Source organism: Lates calcarifer, linkage group LG5, assembly GCF_001640805.2.
Source record: "Lates calcarifer isolate ASB-BC8 linkage group LG5, TLL_Latcal_v3, whole genome shotgun sequence".
In the NCBI taxonomy this organism is placed as follows: Eukaryota; Metazoa; Chordata; class Actinopteri; family Centropomidae; genus Lates; species Lates calcarifer.
Window position 1 is genome coordinate 17227501 of NC_066837.1, and position 14911 is coordinate 17242411.

The window sequence follows — 14911 nt, forward strand, 5'->3', positions numbered from 1 at the left end:
TCAACTTCATGGTCATTTTAGGAGGCTGCAGTTTCTGGTGCTATTGAATTGTATAGTGATATACTGAGTTATACTCAGTGTATTATGAATGTTGGCAACTGAAAAACAGGGAGGAAAAAATGCAATTTACTGTTCTGCTGAGATCAGTAGTCCATCCCACAAAGACCAGGGTTACGTTTACAGCGTGCCAGTTTATCACTGAGCCATTTGAAGCATGCAATAAGAATGCCAACTATTTGTCCAGCTGACAAATTGAAAATCATCTAAGCAGACGAGAACATGCAACTAAAGAGTAAAGAAATATTTGGCTTTATCACAAGCCTCCCTACACAGATACTGGCCTGAGAGTGAGGACTCTCAGCTATATGACAATTCAGGCTTACACTCACAAGTCTGAAATTAATCCACACTAATAGCCAAGCAGATTTTGATGTTGGTAAATGGAAGTGTTATTTTAAAAATGGTCTATCTTCCCTCCTCATCCCTCTTAGCTCTCGTCCCTGCACCATGAATCACGGACCGGGGCGTGCACCCTCCACTGTTTCTCCCTCCATCAGTCACCCACTGCTCTCTCTCTGTCCATTTGTCACATGGACTCACATTTTTAAACTTATGGGATCACTGGACGCTGAGCGGTGGGCGAGAGGGGCAATAGACTCTCCTCCCCTCCCTGTATATTTCATCCATCATGCATGTGACCATTCATCCGCCCGCTGACACTCCCACTTAAACACACACGCAAACACGGCCACACACCCATTTATCTTCCCTTGCTCTCTCATACATTCATCCATCTATACATCCCCTCCTGTCATCCATCCACATCTCCCCCTCTCCCACTTCCTCAATCCCTTGCTGAACCATCCATTCATCCACACATCCACCCCCCATCCACCCCCCCCACACACACACACACACACACACACACACACACCCTCACCCTCCATCTCCTCCTCTTTCAGAGTGGCTGAGCTGAGATCTACTCCTCCCTGATTGCTGAGATCTCTCTGGAGACCAGCTCAGCATTACCACTTCCAAGACCATAAAGAGGGGTTGGCTGGCATGCTGCTGTACACACTCAGCAAAACACTAATAACCACGCATGCGCTTGAATATGAAATATGAAAACACCTACAAACTCGTGCGGAGCTTGATAACGTTGGAAGCGTTTACTTGCGACAAAAGGAAACAGGTCTTCTTGCATTAAAGTAACCGCTTGCTAACACAATAAACGACTTTTAAGCAGATGTGGACACCTGGTTTAAAGTATAAGGGAAGTTAAAAGAAATGGAGTGTGCACTTCCCGAGACCAGGCAACTGTTTATGAGGACATATGGGTTGATAGCACTTGTTGACACTCATTATTTATTTATTTAATTATAAATGTGCAAACCGGCCTAATACACTAGAAACACAAATATAGAAGTTCATGTTCTCACCTCTAGATACTGTGTGAACAGTTAGCCTAATTTGCCTACACCGCCCCACCATACGGTAACTCAACTGTAACCCGATGACAGTTAGACAAACGCTCTGCCTTTACTGAAAACTGTGTGTCTGTTGCTCACCTCGGACGTCTGTCTTTCTCCTCCGTCCGTCTCTCCCCTCGCGGTCTTCCACCTCTCCCTGAAAGCCGATGGGTGTGCGCTGCTGTCGGGCGCTCTTCTTTAGACGCAACGCTCCCGGATCTCCAGACTGTGCATGTGCCTGTCCCTGGGATATCCACTGTGTAATCACGGTCAAGTCAGCCGGAATATAAACACAGTACTTCCGCCATTGACTTTCAAAATAAATTAAGTATCGCTGAAACTTTCAAGGCTATGTTTTGCAAGTATGAAAGTGTAAAAAACGGAGCTGTGGATGTTGCTGTTCATCCTTCCTTCTCTCTAATTCCTCTTTAGTAATAAAATTATTTTGTTACCGTAATATACTACAGTACTGAACACACTGTAATAATATTCGTTTAATAGTAATATGCGAAATTACAGTGACTAACGATTATCTTTATTACTGCTTCAATTGACGATTTTATTTCACCTAATTGATGAGATGACTAATCAATAAAAGGGCAAAAAAATAGAAATGTGCCTGCCGCCTTTCCCCAGAGGAAAAAGTAATGTTTTATAACTGTTTTGTCTGATTAACAAAACAAAAATTCAAAAGATACTTAACTTACAGTGGCATAAACAATCAATTGTCAAACGTGTTGCTGATTAACGTTCTGTTGACTGACTGACTGATTCACGAGCTAGCCCGACACGTTTTTGCATGACCAAATGTCCTGCTGATCTTTTAGTCGAAAAACAACCCCGTTTCCGGTGATCATCCTCGTCGTTGGTTATTTGACACAGTTCAAGTAGAAAACTTCAGTCGGCCCTGCTGTTCTCTGCGTTGAATGGCGCAGGCCTTACGCACTAGTTACGCATCCACTCAACTCATGACCTCTCAGATAAATTGGTCAATTACATACCATGAATAAAATACAGCAGCTGATTTGTAAAGTCTAAAATTCCCATTTAGTACGCTTAACAAGATGTAAACTGCTGAAATATTACATGTTCAGTCAGACAAACAAGTTGTGGCCTTTATCAACAAGCATCAGCCTGACTGTGAGCAATGCAGAGAGTCATGCACCAAAGCATATTAATCATGTCCCAACCAGATCAACTCTATTTGTGTTTGCAAACCGCAAAGGATGGCATTGTTAAACGCAAAGAGTACCATCGTGTACTGTATTTGTGCTGTGAGGCCTTTCGGTGAATATGAAACAGCAAATCATGTTGAAGCAGGAGAAAAAAAACACAGCTGCAGGGCAATGATGCAACAGACCTGCCAAAACTGCAGTGTGAAAGAGGGTTTTTATTGGTGCTTGGCACAATTCAGCACACCCTGAACAATACACTGGATTTTTACAGCCAGTGTAATTTCAAGTTATATAGTACACAAGATGAACTGTGGATTGATTTTAATAAAGGTATGAATCTCAAGCTCCTGAGTAGCCAACATATTCCAAATAGTTCTGATGAGGAAAAACATATAATAGATCCTTGATGATGTTATGACCATGAAGAAACTTTGTCAAAAAGCAACTGTAACTGATGACATACTGTCAGCCAATATCTAACAATATCTAAAAACATAAACTTCGATTTAAAAACTTAAAAAATGTTCTCACCTAACAAAAACAGAGGGTTTCTCTTTTAAACTGCCCCAACTCTATGTTGTTGATATATTCCGTGTCCTTGGTCTGTGCCAAGCAGAACAACTAATACAGCACTTCAACAGCAGTGTTCTTGTCTTGTCTCTTACGAAATCAGACCTGTTTTTTTTTTTTTTTTTATAAATTTTGAAATAAACACGCCTTAAAACCCCTATCATCTTGCACAGTAACGTCTTAACTTTAACGTGAACAAGTCTTCCAAAACTTAAAGTAACAGAGCCTCTTCATAATAAGAAAACATCAGTCCTGGAGACACTTTCTGGCCAAGCTAACTGTTCAGATTTTGCATGCTGACCTTCTACCTCAATATTCCTCATGGTTAATTAGTCACTGGCTCTAGTGAAAACGTGAGCAAGTTTTTGGTCAACAGAGGAGAGGTATCGAGCTGGATCATTGTGCAACCATAACCTGTGGAACTCCTTGATGAAGGGTCGCACCAGCTCTGGCTCCTTGGTGATGAGGACGTTCTCCATGTTGCTCTGCACTGCTGTCAGTGTCCAGTTGAGGGAGCCGGTGATGAGCAGCTGGTCGTCCACCACTGCAAACTTGTGATGCATGTACACGGAGCCCACATCACACCGCACACAGATCCCTGGGGAGCAGAGGGTAGACAGGGAGGAGACTGGAGAATGAGGGGAAATTCTTCAATGCAGTGCAAAAAGAATATCAATGAGAATCTGTGGAGGTTAATGCTATATAAGGTGCTTTGTTTTGAGTGGACCACAAAACATGAAGGAAAGTGCTGGACTTCAACGTTCATTTAAAGATCATGAATGTTCCTCTACTTAAGTCCTAGATGCTCTTTAAATTTAGAACAACAGAATTTCTAAATGGAAAAAAACTGACACAAGTGACTTGAGGTGTAAAATAGAAGGGTGATTTACATAGAACAAATTTAAAGACATTTAAACCTCGGCACCTTCACTACATAGACAATTCAACCTCACTGGATTGCATCAAAAGCTTACAACACTCTGTGCTTAATATTTAACTTGACATGAATGTTTTCATACTCTCCATGAAACCATCAGAGACACTTCTTTCTCTTATCCAGTTTGAGCAGGAGAAATCCTTTAAATGGAAAAACTGCCAAAATTGTGAAAAACACAAACGCGAGGAGGAGCTTTCAAATCTGACAAACAATTTTACATCTAGGTTTTTTATATCTATTTCACATGTCTGACTTCTTATGTCTGTGTTTATTCTGCTTATTTGTATGTATTTATTATGAAACAAAATAGGTAAAAGCTTTAATCAAAAGTCATTATTACTACAATTGCTCTCAGCTTCTTTAAACCCCAAAATTGTGCATTTACTTTTATTGTTGAGTGCTTCTGGAACAAAACATTTAGTTTATTAAACAGTAACTGCAGTAGCTATTTTACACACACCAAGTATATACATTAAAAATAATCCTTAAAAATAATAATGTCAGAATATGGAACAAATACTAAATGTTTTTTTGTATGGAAATGGTTTCTCTTCAATTGTGTGGGATGGAAACTATCTTAGACGAATGCATTACTTTGGTAGAGTATCTGATTTCAGTTTGCATAGACCAGTAGTTTTTAGATTGGCCTACAGACTAATCTAAGAGAGAGATTATGCATTCAAGTTGTCTCTTGAAAGGTTAAGTGCATGCCAGAAAAAACAATTACCAGAAATGTGGTTTTAAGGATAGATTTTCTGAGTAGCCCTCTTACAAAGAACGTGACCCCTAGAAAGCCCTAATTGCTATGTGTTTATGCCTTTTTGGCTTTTTAAAACATTTTTATTAGACAGTAAAGAGAGCCAGAAGCAACGGGAAAGAGAAAATGCAACTGGTAATAAAACGATAATGTCTTCCCAGGTTTGACCTCAGGACACGGACAGTCTAGAGGATGTGATTTTCATAACCCGTGCACAAAAGTGAATTGAAGGAAGTGTTTCATAAACAAACTCCAAACCAGAGACCGCAAATGAAGCCAAAGTGCTGTGTTTTAGTGCCAGTCACACTCCGCTATTTGATGATAAAACTATTTCTGCAGAACAATGATTAAATACAAAAGATGCATTATGAAAAGAGGAGTTGACTGTCCCTTGTGTCAAAGAGGCTTGCAGTCAACACACACGCACACAAACACACACAAAGAAACACTTTGCCTAATGAAACTTCTTGTCTGTTTGCCAATTTCTTACTTACTTAATTCTCACTTAACAATATACACTAACAGTAATTTATTAAATGCAGAGAGAGCTGAGGGAGAAAGCGAGACAGTGTGAGTCAGGCACATGACACAGAATCTTTCAATGCTCTGTGAGCATGATTACTCTGAGTCACAGGAGGGCTTGTAGTGGCAACCTCCATTTACCCAGACTGTTCCTATCATGGCTTTATTCACCACTAAGGAACCCTGTGAGACTTAATGACAGTGACACTGGTAGTCTGAGAATACAGAGTGAGCACCTTTTGTTGAGTAAGACCCGAATCATCATTCCCGTATTTGAAGTGGTATTTATCCATCATAATCCACGCAGGTTGGTGTGACCTTTTTAACAAATAATATAAGAGCTAATATATCACTCCCTGGGCCTGTATTGGTTAAATTTCTTGGATAAAGATACTTTGTCAGTGACTGTTCATCACTGCCACATTGCATGAAGACATATACTTCTTCATAAAGATGTAAAAAAAGACACAAGTTTGTTTTCCTTACCGGCCTTGCGGAGGACCCCTATCTGGGAGCCGGTGATGGCGGCGTAGTCCTTGTCAGTGAGGACTCGGACAGTTACGCCCCTGCTATGGAGCACTAGCACAGCCCTGCACAGATCCATGTTCGAAAAGGCAAAAACACACAGGTCCAGAGAGGAGGTGGCAGACAGGAGGTGGCGGAGGAGACGGGAGAAAGAGGTCTCTACACCATGTGGCAATGAGCAGACGCAGGAACTGGAGGAGCAGAAAACAAGAAAGAGAATAAAATTGTGTTATCTACATGGTCTTTCATACCGCCTTCTTCTTATGTATCACAGCTCTCACTGAGTTTCTCTAGAAAGTGAGCGAACCAACTACGTGGTTGACTCAAACTCAAATTAGCTAAATATGTTGTGAAGTCTGTTGTTAAATCCAAGTAACTCCAATGATCTTGTTCATACTTTCATTTAATCAAGGTTTGGTTTTTAGGTTTAATTTCATCTGGATAAATTACTTCAGGAGGTAACAGATTGCTCCTGCTGAGTAAGAGGCAGTGGGGATTACAAATGGTAAATGCACTGACTAAATCCACTTACTGAAAGTATCTAGGGGCTGGGAATTTTTGCATTAGTGGCTATTATCACAACACACTGTACAGTGATACAGAGGAAATGTTATATAGATTCCTTTTACTCAATACAGCGGTTATGTTTCACTCACTAAGGTGAAGGCGGAGTGAAGATGTGCTCCACACAGGCAATTTCTGAGGGGAAGAAGAGGACTTCATTGAGGGCTCTTCCAGGCCTGAGGCGACGGATGAGCCAGATGAGCAGTTCCAGACTCAGAGAGAGGGCCACCACCCCCAGGCCAACCACCTTCACTGTCCACATCACTGGCATCTTCAATATAACAATTTTTCAAAACATAGTACTAATCAAATTTTCTTATCTTTACATATGATCATAAGAGAGTTTTTTCTTACATGATTATGGGCATTTTTATGGCAGTCTTATGCAAAATTATGATGACACTATCAGTTTTGTCTATCTGCTCTGTAATGTTGAAGCCAAGCCTCTCAAATTTAAGAATTTGCTGCTTTTTTTCTATCATTGTAAACTGAATATCACTGGGTTGTAATTTGTTTGAGGATGCCAATTTTGGGAATTGTAATTAGCAACGGTCACCTCTTTTTGACATGTTAAAGACAAAAAATGATAAACTCAAGCAGATCATTTAATGATGAAAATAATCATTATTTCGAGTTAGTACAAAACTACTGTATTGCATTTCAATTAAAGAAATCTCTGCCATAAATTTTCTAAATTTATAATGTTCAGTTTTTCATCCAACTTTTTTGGAAATTTTTAAATTCAATTCAATGTTTATTATTGACCTCATAGTAAAAGGTCGTGTTCATCATTTTGAGAGGTGTTTCTCATCTTTTGTATTCCTCATTTACACATATCAGGGGGCAGAATATTAAAAACACTATAATACAGTCCATGTACAAGACTACCACTAAAAAAGATATAAATGCTAAATTCTATAAATTAAATAACACCTCTATTAATACTACAGGCATCACAAAGGTGGAGCTTGTTGCAGGACAGTTTATATTGGGTTGCACTGCACTAGATTGTATAAATCTAACCAATACGGTGGACACTGAGTGTCCATGAAATACACATCATCTACAACTGCAAGAAACTTCCATGAATGTTGTTATAATTATGACTGACAATATGTATAAACTGTGTGTTTAACAGCATATAATTTATCTTTTTTTTTTTTTTTTCTTATTAGCTGAGGTTCATAAGGACACCGCAGACACATCCAGAAAAGTTTAAAATTAATGAGGTATTCATTTTCCTTTAGTGGAGTCGGGGTAGCCCAATGGTTTAGCTGTGGAGCAGAACAGCTTACTACATTAGTTATCCAAGCTAATATAACAAGACCAAATCTAAATTTCAATAAACTTTACATTGTTGTTACACTGTTGTTTTCTTGGTCCAGGACGTTGAGAACATGGTGATTTGTTATGTTCCCATACCATATTAACACCAAGCACTGAGGAAAGAAGACATACTACGACACATAATCTATTTAAAATGAACTAACCTGCCGACATGTATAAAGAGTTCACAACTTCACGTTTGCAGAGTGGAGGGAGTGTGTAAAAAACTGCACACTTTGGAGTGTTCTTCAGGTCACCATACTTCACCTTCGTTAGCTTCTGTCGCCACCACGCGGGAATTGGCTGTGTCAGATGCTGCTTCGTCACTGCCAATCAACTTAACTGACATGTCAGGTAGCCAATGGTTGGCCGAGATCCGCACTCTCTCCTCCAATCATTTAACGCGAATAGTTGCCGGCGCCGGGACTTGTGGAACCCTTTTCCTGATTACAGCAACGTGTGTTTTCTACAGCCAAAGGTAAACAGGATTAAATGTTTAGTGTGTAACAGTTATGGTATGTTTTATAGCTACAGCTAGTCGAGGCATAATCAGAGACGTTTTCCAACTGGACCCCATTTAACCTGTGTTTTTTTTTTTAACGTGAGGCGATTTATGTTGTCCTGGGGATCAAAAAAACATGCTAGTGTTAGCATGCTAACTTACCAACAATATGGTGCAGCAGGCTGGACTTGTTTTCTAGTCAAGTATTCTCACTTATTTTCTCCTTGTTGCCATCCATCTATCGCTCGTGTTCTCATTGGTAAAGCGGTGTGATTGTGTCTCTTTCACACACAGACTTGTGGTTCAGTTTGTGTGCAATGGGTCGCCGCAAGTCCAAAAGAAAGCCTCCTCCTAAAAAGAAGATGACAGGGGATCTGGAAAGTCAGTTCACCTGTCCGTTCTGCAACCACGAGAAGTCATGTGATGTGAAAATGTAATTAACCAAATAACTCATATTCCCAATACAACTGTTGAGGTTCATTTGTCGATTTGTGTGTTGCCAACTGTCCTTTTGCTTGTGTTTTCAACAGGGAGAGAAGCAGAAATACTGGGATAATATCATGCACAGTCTGCTTGGAGGAGTTCCAGACCCCCATTACCTGTATCCTTATTCATGTGTCAGTTTACATTACTGTCTTTCTCTTACAGCAATAAAACACTAGTGACACTAGAACATTTTGATCACCATCTCATTTTAACAAATTTCTTTTATTAGGTTAAGGTATGCAAGTTAACGCTTAATCTTGGAAGCAGCTAGTTTGACAAAGTAATATCAGCTCAAGGTCCACTTATTAGGCTTTTTCCCTAAATTATGGAGCTACTGTCATGTGGCTTGGCCACATTACATTTCAAGTAAACATTGCTCCATCTCCCATTTCTTGAAAAGTGTTTGCTGTCTTTGATCGCTCTGATATTCTTTGTTACCCACATCAGAAATATGAAATCACCTCCTTCTATAGGGCAGAGTGCAGGTAAATCAGCTTGGCTGAAAATGTAATTCCAATCTTTTAGGCTCATCAGATGTGAATGGCCCTCTTTAGCTCTCTCACCCCAGATTCCCGATCAATGACTTTGACCACTCCTGGTCGAAGACGTGACTAGTTTTCGGTCTGGTGCTCACAGATTGCTGACACTACCTGTTTCTGGAGTTCACTGAGAGTCTTGTGTTGTTTCATCGAGATTAGTGTTCAGCCATGGGAAACCCTGCAACACAGTGGCTGAAGAAAGATCAAGGAGGTCATTCACGTTAGATACCAAATACCATCTTTGAGCAGAGACAACACTTATGGCCTTATACATACACATCCATATACAAATGTCCTTCGCTGTTGACAGCTGTAAGGTGTGGTTGAAATGTCAGGAAAAAAGCTAGTGAGTGGACCCTGAGTTAAGGTTGTGTTGTTAAATTATTTTGTTAGTATTGAACAACTGCAGCTCCTAGAGGAGTCTGGCTGGTGGAACAGATGCTAGCTTGGAAAGGGAGTGGGCCTTTGGCTTTAAGAGAGTAATCACATGATTTTTCTTCTGATAAATGACAAGTAGATTCAGAATGTGATTACTATGAGAATTACTTCTCACGCTCAGTGTGATAACAAACAGCAGCTTCTCTGGGTAACAGTCACTTTTCTTTTCCTTTCTGTATTGATTTTCAAAGTTCACATTATCCTACATTAATCTAAATTATTATTCTAGAGCAAGAGCATCTTTTTTATCCTTAATCCATTGCTTTTCAGATCTGTCTGAGCCAGTTGATGTGTACAGTGATTGGATAGATGCCTGTGAAGCAGCCAATCAGTAGCTCTCGTGGAGTTGGATGCCTCTTGGGAACAGGATGAGCATGTGGCTGGTGGGTCTGGGCCCATTAGGATCAAACTGGGACTAACACATATAGTATTCACAGGTTTCTGTATGATCACTTGAAATTTACAGCAGTCTCACTCACAGTATGAGGTCTTTAACCCCTGTATTGTTCATGTTTAGTTTTCCCATTTCTTGGTAAAGTTTCAGCCACAACTGTAGTCTTTACTCTTGAGATTTATTACATTATTTGTTATTTGCAGTGCACCCTGATTTATACTCACACATTGAGCAGGGCCTTTCTGTTTTCAATATATTTTTTTCTGTTTGTGATTATTTAGGATGGGTCTTAAAGACCCTTTTAGATGCAGTGAAGACAAGCCTTTAAATAATAGTTGATGTTGCAGATTGTAGGGGGGAAAATGTGTCCTGCTTTTCATTTTGTTTTTAACTGGTAGATTTTGTTCGCTGAGCAAATGTAATTTTGTATGCAGGAGACCTTTAGTGTAAGAGAGTGGTCTCTGATCTTGGCATTTTAATGTGAAATCAATACAAAGTAAAATCATTTTAGCATGAGGAGAAGGAGGCAAGTGAATGTGTAAATCTTGACAGAAACAGTTTGAAAACAAACAAACACATCAAGTTACAGACATTCTCCATCATACACTGTCTGACATTAGCAATAGGATGTAGTTAGAGAGGAAAATTTCCAGGTCGTCTTTACAAAATCTAGGTGGGGATGAACTTCTTAGTTTTAATCTGAATACAGTTGAAGCTGACAGCAACACTGTGGGATGATGCCACACTCACTCAGCAGTTTTCACCATCTCGCCTGATCACAGTATAGTTGATCTATATATTTTCTTTTTGTGTTTTCAGTGTTTATAGAACTGTATAATTCCTGATGTTACAGGTTTCTGTTTATAGACATTACTATCCACAGGTCTCCTCATCCTCCTAAAGACAGTTAATGTTACAGCATTAGGTCATTCCACTGGACAGAGGAACGAAAACGTGACGAAACGAAAAGATTTATGCTTAGCTGCTAAATTAATACATTTTGAATTGTTCTTAATCCATTCAGTTTTTCAGGTGATTCTATCTTTTAGCTTACATGTTACATGTTTGAAAAGAAAAAGTACAAATGATCTTTGTTATTAAGTGCATGTGTACAAAATACTGTAATATTATCCTGAAATTAAGCTGTAATATTGAGTGTTTATTTTCCTATGCAATGGCTGGAAAGATGAAAGCTGTTTTTAAATGTAATGAATTTGAAAAGCATGATCTTGAAAATAAAGGAGCAATAAGACTTGATACCACTATATGTTTGTTGGTTTTAATTTTTTTTGTATTATGAAGTCAGTGTACTTTATTTTGATAGCATGATAAAGAAGATATTTAATTTGCTACACAAGGAACTCCAGTTGTACCTGTAAGCAGTGAGGAAAAGGTGACGCACACTCTTTGGATTTTTGTATTCTTTGTGTGTGTCTGTCCTTGATTTGATTTAGCTGAACATAATAATCCAAGGTTCTTTTTAAATGAGGGAATAGGAAACCAGAGATAGTGATCATATCTGGTGTGACATAAACGTCCTGTGTAGCACTGAGCACCACCAGCTGGTGACAAATGGAGGGACAGCCTCAGAGCAAAGATATTACAGTTGGGATTTAGATGACCTGTCAAAGACACTGAGATTTAATAAAGAAAAAGGTAGAACATTCATATTCACAGATACTTTTACAAGCCTTAAGTTCTGGAACAAGAAGCTTAGATTACTCTGCTCATGAATAGTGCTGAGTGTAGTATAGATTTAATAGTAAAAGTTGAATGAGGTGAATGAACGGACTCAATTTTCAAACATGGGCTTTTATTTGACTCTTAATGACATCAACAATAAAAGCTATTGTTATTTGTACTGTTCCATTTTCCCAGTTTTGATTTATCACTATACAGAGCCATTATCAGCTATGAACATGCTTTTTGATTAAATCCTAGTGCTAATGGGATATCCCCTCAGCTAGTGAATCTATAGAGAACTACAAGCATACATTTTAATAATTACAGCACTTAAATTCCAAGGTGTCAAAAATACTGGCAATGCCTATTTCAAAGTAAAATGTCTCCGGGCTCAGCTTCTGATCTACTCTCCTGTGGCATCTGTGACCGTGACACATTTTCAGGAGTCCAGTATCCATTCATCCCCACAGAGCACAGGATGTAGCAGATCACAAATGAAAGAAGACACAGTGTAGCGAGGCTGTGCACCAGGCAGCGCTGAGTGATAATAGATGAGATGTGGAGTGCCTGCCTGGGCTCTCCACCCAGGAAAAGTGTGTCCGTGCATGTGCGCACCGCACTGTGTATTGTGTTTGATGATGGACCCCAGCTGGAGAGGTATTGACGACGCCTTATGAAACATGCTGGAGGATGATTACAATGGAGAATGATTATCACTTAGTCTCTCCTCTGTCTATGCGCGTCCCCTCCCACTCCCTCCCCCATCTCTTCTATTTCTCGCTCCTTCTTTCTCCTCTCCCATTCAGCACGCGAGGTCAAGTGTCACTCCGTCTCCGTTGTCAAGGCTGCCAATCACCCACACAGTGAGTGCGAGGCAACTGTTGCCAAGGAAACAGAGCGATTCGGTTGCTAGGCACCTGGAGCTGTGCTCACAATAGTCATTTTGTTGCTTAGAAGCACACACACACATGCATACACAAATACACACAAAAGCTCAGAAATGGCTTTGCCCAATCAACAAGTTTACACAGCCTCAGAGTGAAATTCATATAAATTACATTTATACACTGTGCTAATAAATAAGAGAGTTGCTTACGCAGTTGTAAAAAATCATGGAATAATAAATGATTAGAGTGTAATTTATCATGGGCACATTTGCAAACAGATGCTAATATATTGCTGAATTTGCAATGAAATGTTGATTTTCTAATTTATAATACTTAGCAATAATGCTAATGTACCAAAAATGTAATTCAGGATGTTTTATTCTAACACCTTTTGCTACCTGATTAATCAGCATGCCCTGACGTCCAAGAATTCTTCAAACCCACACCTCAACTTGATCAATAAAAGACATAAACATCCATCATTCTGACTAAAAATAGCTACCCATAAAATCAATCAGTTCCTTATTTCCCCACTGGCACATGGACCCAGTGAACCTAGTTAAAATGTGTGTGCTTTCATACATACGGGGGATCTATCTGTAAGCTTGTTTTCATAAAATCCATCAATCCCCCTGTTTCCCTACTGGCAAGTAGATCATTTGAACTCTCATGTAGTTTATATATATGTGTGTGTGCATGTGTGTGTGTGTGTGTGTGTGTGGAGGTCTGAGTCTCCATCATGACAGCCAGTCAGCTGAGCCGAATGCTGAAATGTCAGCCACGGGTGCAAGCTTTGACATGTCCTCATGTGTTACTGTCTCCTGTTGCTGCTACAGGCATCAAACTCTCGTCACATTTTTAGCCTGAGCCGGGGAGTCAAAAATAGGAGCGCAAGAGTAGTTTTGTAGTGCAGTGGGATGATGGTTATGCGCGGTTATAATGCACTGTGCCAGGGTATTGCAGCCATTTTTTTTGTTCCTCAAAAAATAAATAAAATAAAATAAATAAATTTCTGGCAGCAATTTTTGAAAACTTCAAATTTCTGAGGAAAATGTCTGGTGCAGAGTGTGAAGGACTGTGAAAGACACTCATCAACTGATAAGATTATAGGCTCACTTGTGTGTGCCACTGACTGACAAGGGTATGTAATTAAGAAGGTTTGGAATTAACGTCTGAGTCGGGAGACTTTTGTGTTAAGCTCCCTGAACTAATGCCGGGGGGTTTTAGCTTAGTGGCACAGGTGCGAGTCTTCCCCACCAGCGCCTCTGCAGGAGAGGCTGAATCCAGCCAGCGACACAAACTCATTTCCTCCACAGGTGTAAAAGAGTGACATGGTTGATAAACCTACGATGATAAAAACCTTTTCAGTGGCTGGATTTGATTTGGGCACCTGGCTAGCCCTGATTGCGTTCTATTTAAAAACCTTTCTGATTGAACAAAATAAGCCCTCTCCCATAAAAAGTCACCTCTGGGTGCTTAATTAAAATCTGCCTTGTGTCTGTGTGTCACCTCCTCAGCTCGGCTATACATGTAATATGTGTCTGCCTGGTCTCTGCCATTGTAGTCTACTGAATAGTGCTCTGCTTTTGGTCCACTGTAGATGATAAAGCTTCCACTCGACTACGCGTATTCTCAAGCAATAACATCCACATCTGTATTATCAACCCAAGAATACCCGTGGTCGAGACCGGAGCAAAGAGGCCCACCTCCTCCCCTCTATTCCCCTCTCTCGCCTCTCAGCTCTGGAGCTCATTCTCCTTTTTCTGTGCACATCCCTTCAGCTCCTGCACTCTGAATGAGATTGCAGCGTGGAAAGGAGGAGGTCTGTGTGGAGGCAAATCTTTAAGGACAGCACCTAGGATAAGAGAGACAAAAGAGATCATATTTATCCTTGAATAACAATGCAGCAGCGTTGCTCAGAGGTTATAATACACATTTCACGCACGCTTCAAGTCACATCTTGAGCACATTGTTAGACTAATAACCCGATTGTGGGCTTTACACAATAGTCACACACACATATCGCACACACACACAGGCAGCCTGCTATGCATCTTTACCTGAGCTGCATCCAAGTAAACAGATTACACTGCCAACAGCTAGTCCCTTTCCTCCCCCCGGTATCAAGCAACCATTT

General features: G+C 40.1%; 3 protein-coding genes across 4 annotated transcripts in view; 1 reads left to right on the plus strand and 2 right to left on the minus strand.

Annotated features, from left to right (window-relative positions):
• rab3da (RAB3D, member RAS oncogene family, a) overlaps positions 1–1717 on the minus strand; it is an 8604-nt gene extending 6887 nt beyond the window's left edge. Inside the window, exon 1 of the mRNA XM_018665091.2 lies at positions 1569–1717. The gene's annotated coding sequence lies outside the window, so the exon portion shown is untranslated. The remainder of the gene's footprint in view (positions 1–1568) is intronic.
• Positions 1718–2789: 1072 nt separating this feature from the next.
• pld6 (phospholipase D family, member 6) lies at positions 2790–8260 on the minus strand. Of its 2 annotated transcripts, none has more exons than XM_018665090.2 (4): positions 8113–8260; positions 6612–6790; positions 5917–6146; positions 2790–3812 (listed from the first exon to the last, which is right to left on the minus strand). In XM_018665090.2, exons 2-4 carry the CDS (start codon positions 6788–6790, stop codon positions 3544–3546), a joined length of 678 nt encoding a protein of 225 aa, XP_018520606.1. In that variant the 5' UTR covers positions 8113–8260; the 3' UTR covers positions 2790–3543. The 2 variants fall into 2 exon arrangements, with proteins under 2 accessions (XP_018520606.1, XP_018520605.1); XM_018665089.2 differs by having other exon boundaries at positions 2792–3812; positions 8010–8140.
• LOC108875902 (transcription elongation factor 1 homolog) lies at positions 8197–11461 on the plus strand. Its single transcript, XM_018665092.2, has 4 exons — positions 8197–8323; positions 8642–8780; positions 8878–8948; positions 10081–11461. Exons 2-4 carry the CDS (start codon positions 8665–8667, stop codon positions 10143–10145), a joined length of 252 nt encoding a protein of 83 aa, XP_018520608.1. The 5' UTR covers positions 8197–8323; positions 8642–8664; the 3' UTR covers positions 10146–11461.
• Positions 11462–14911: the final 3450 nt, after the last annotated feature.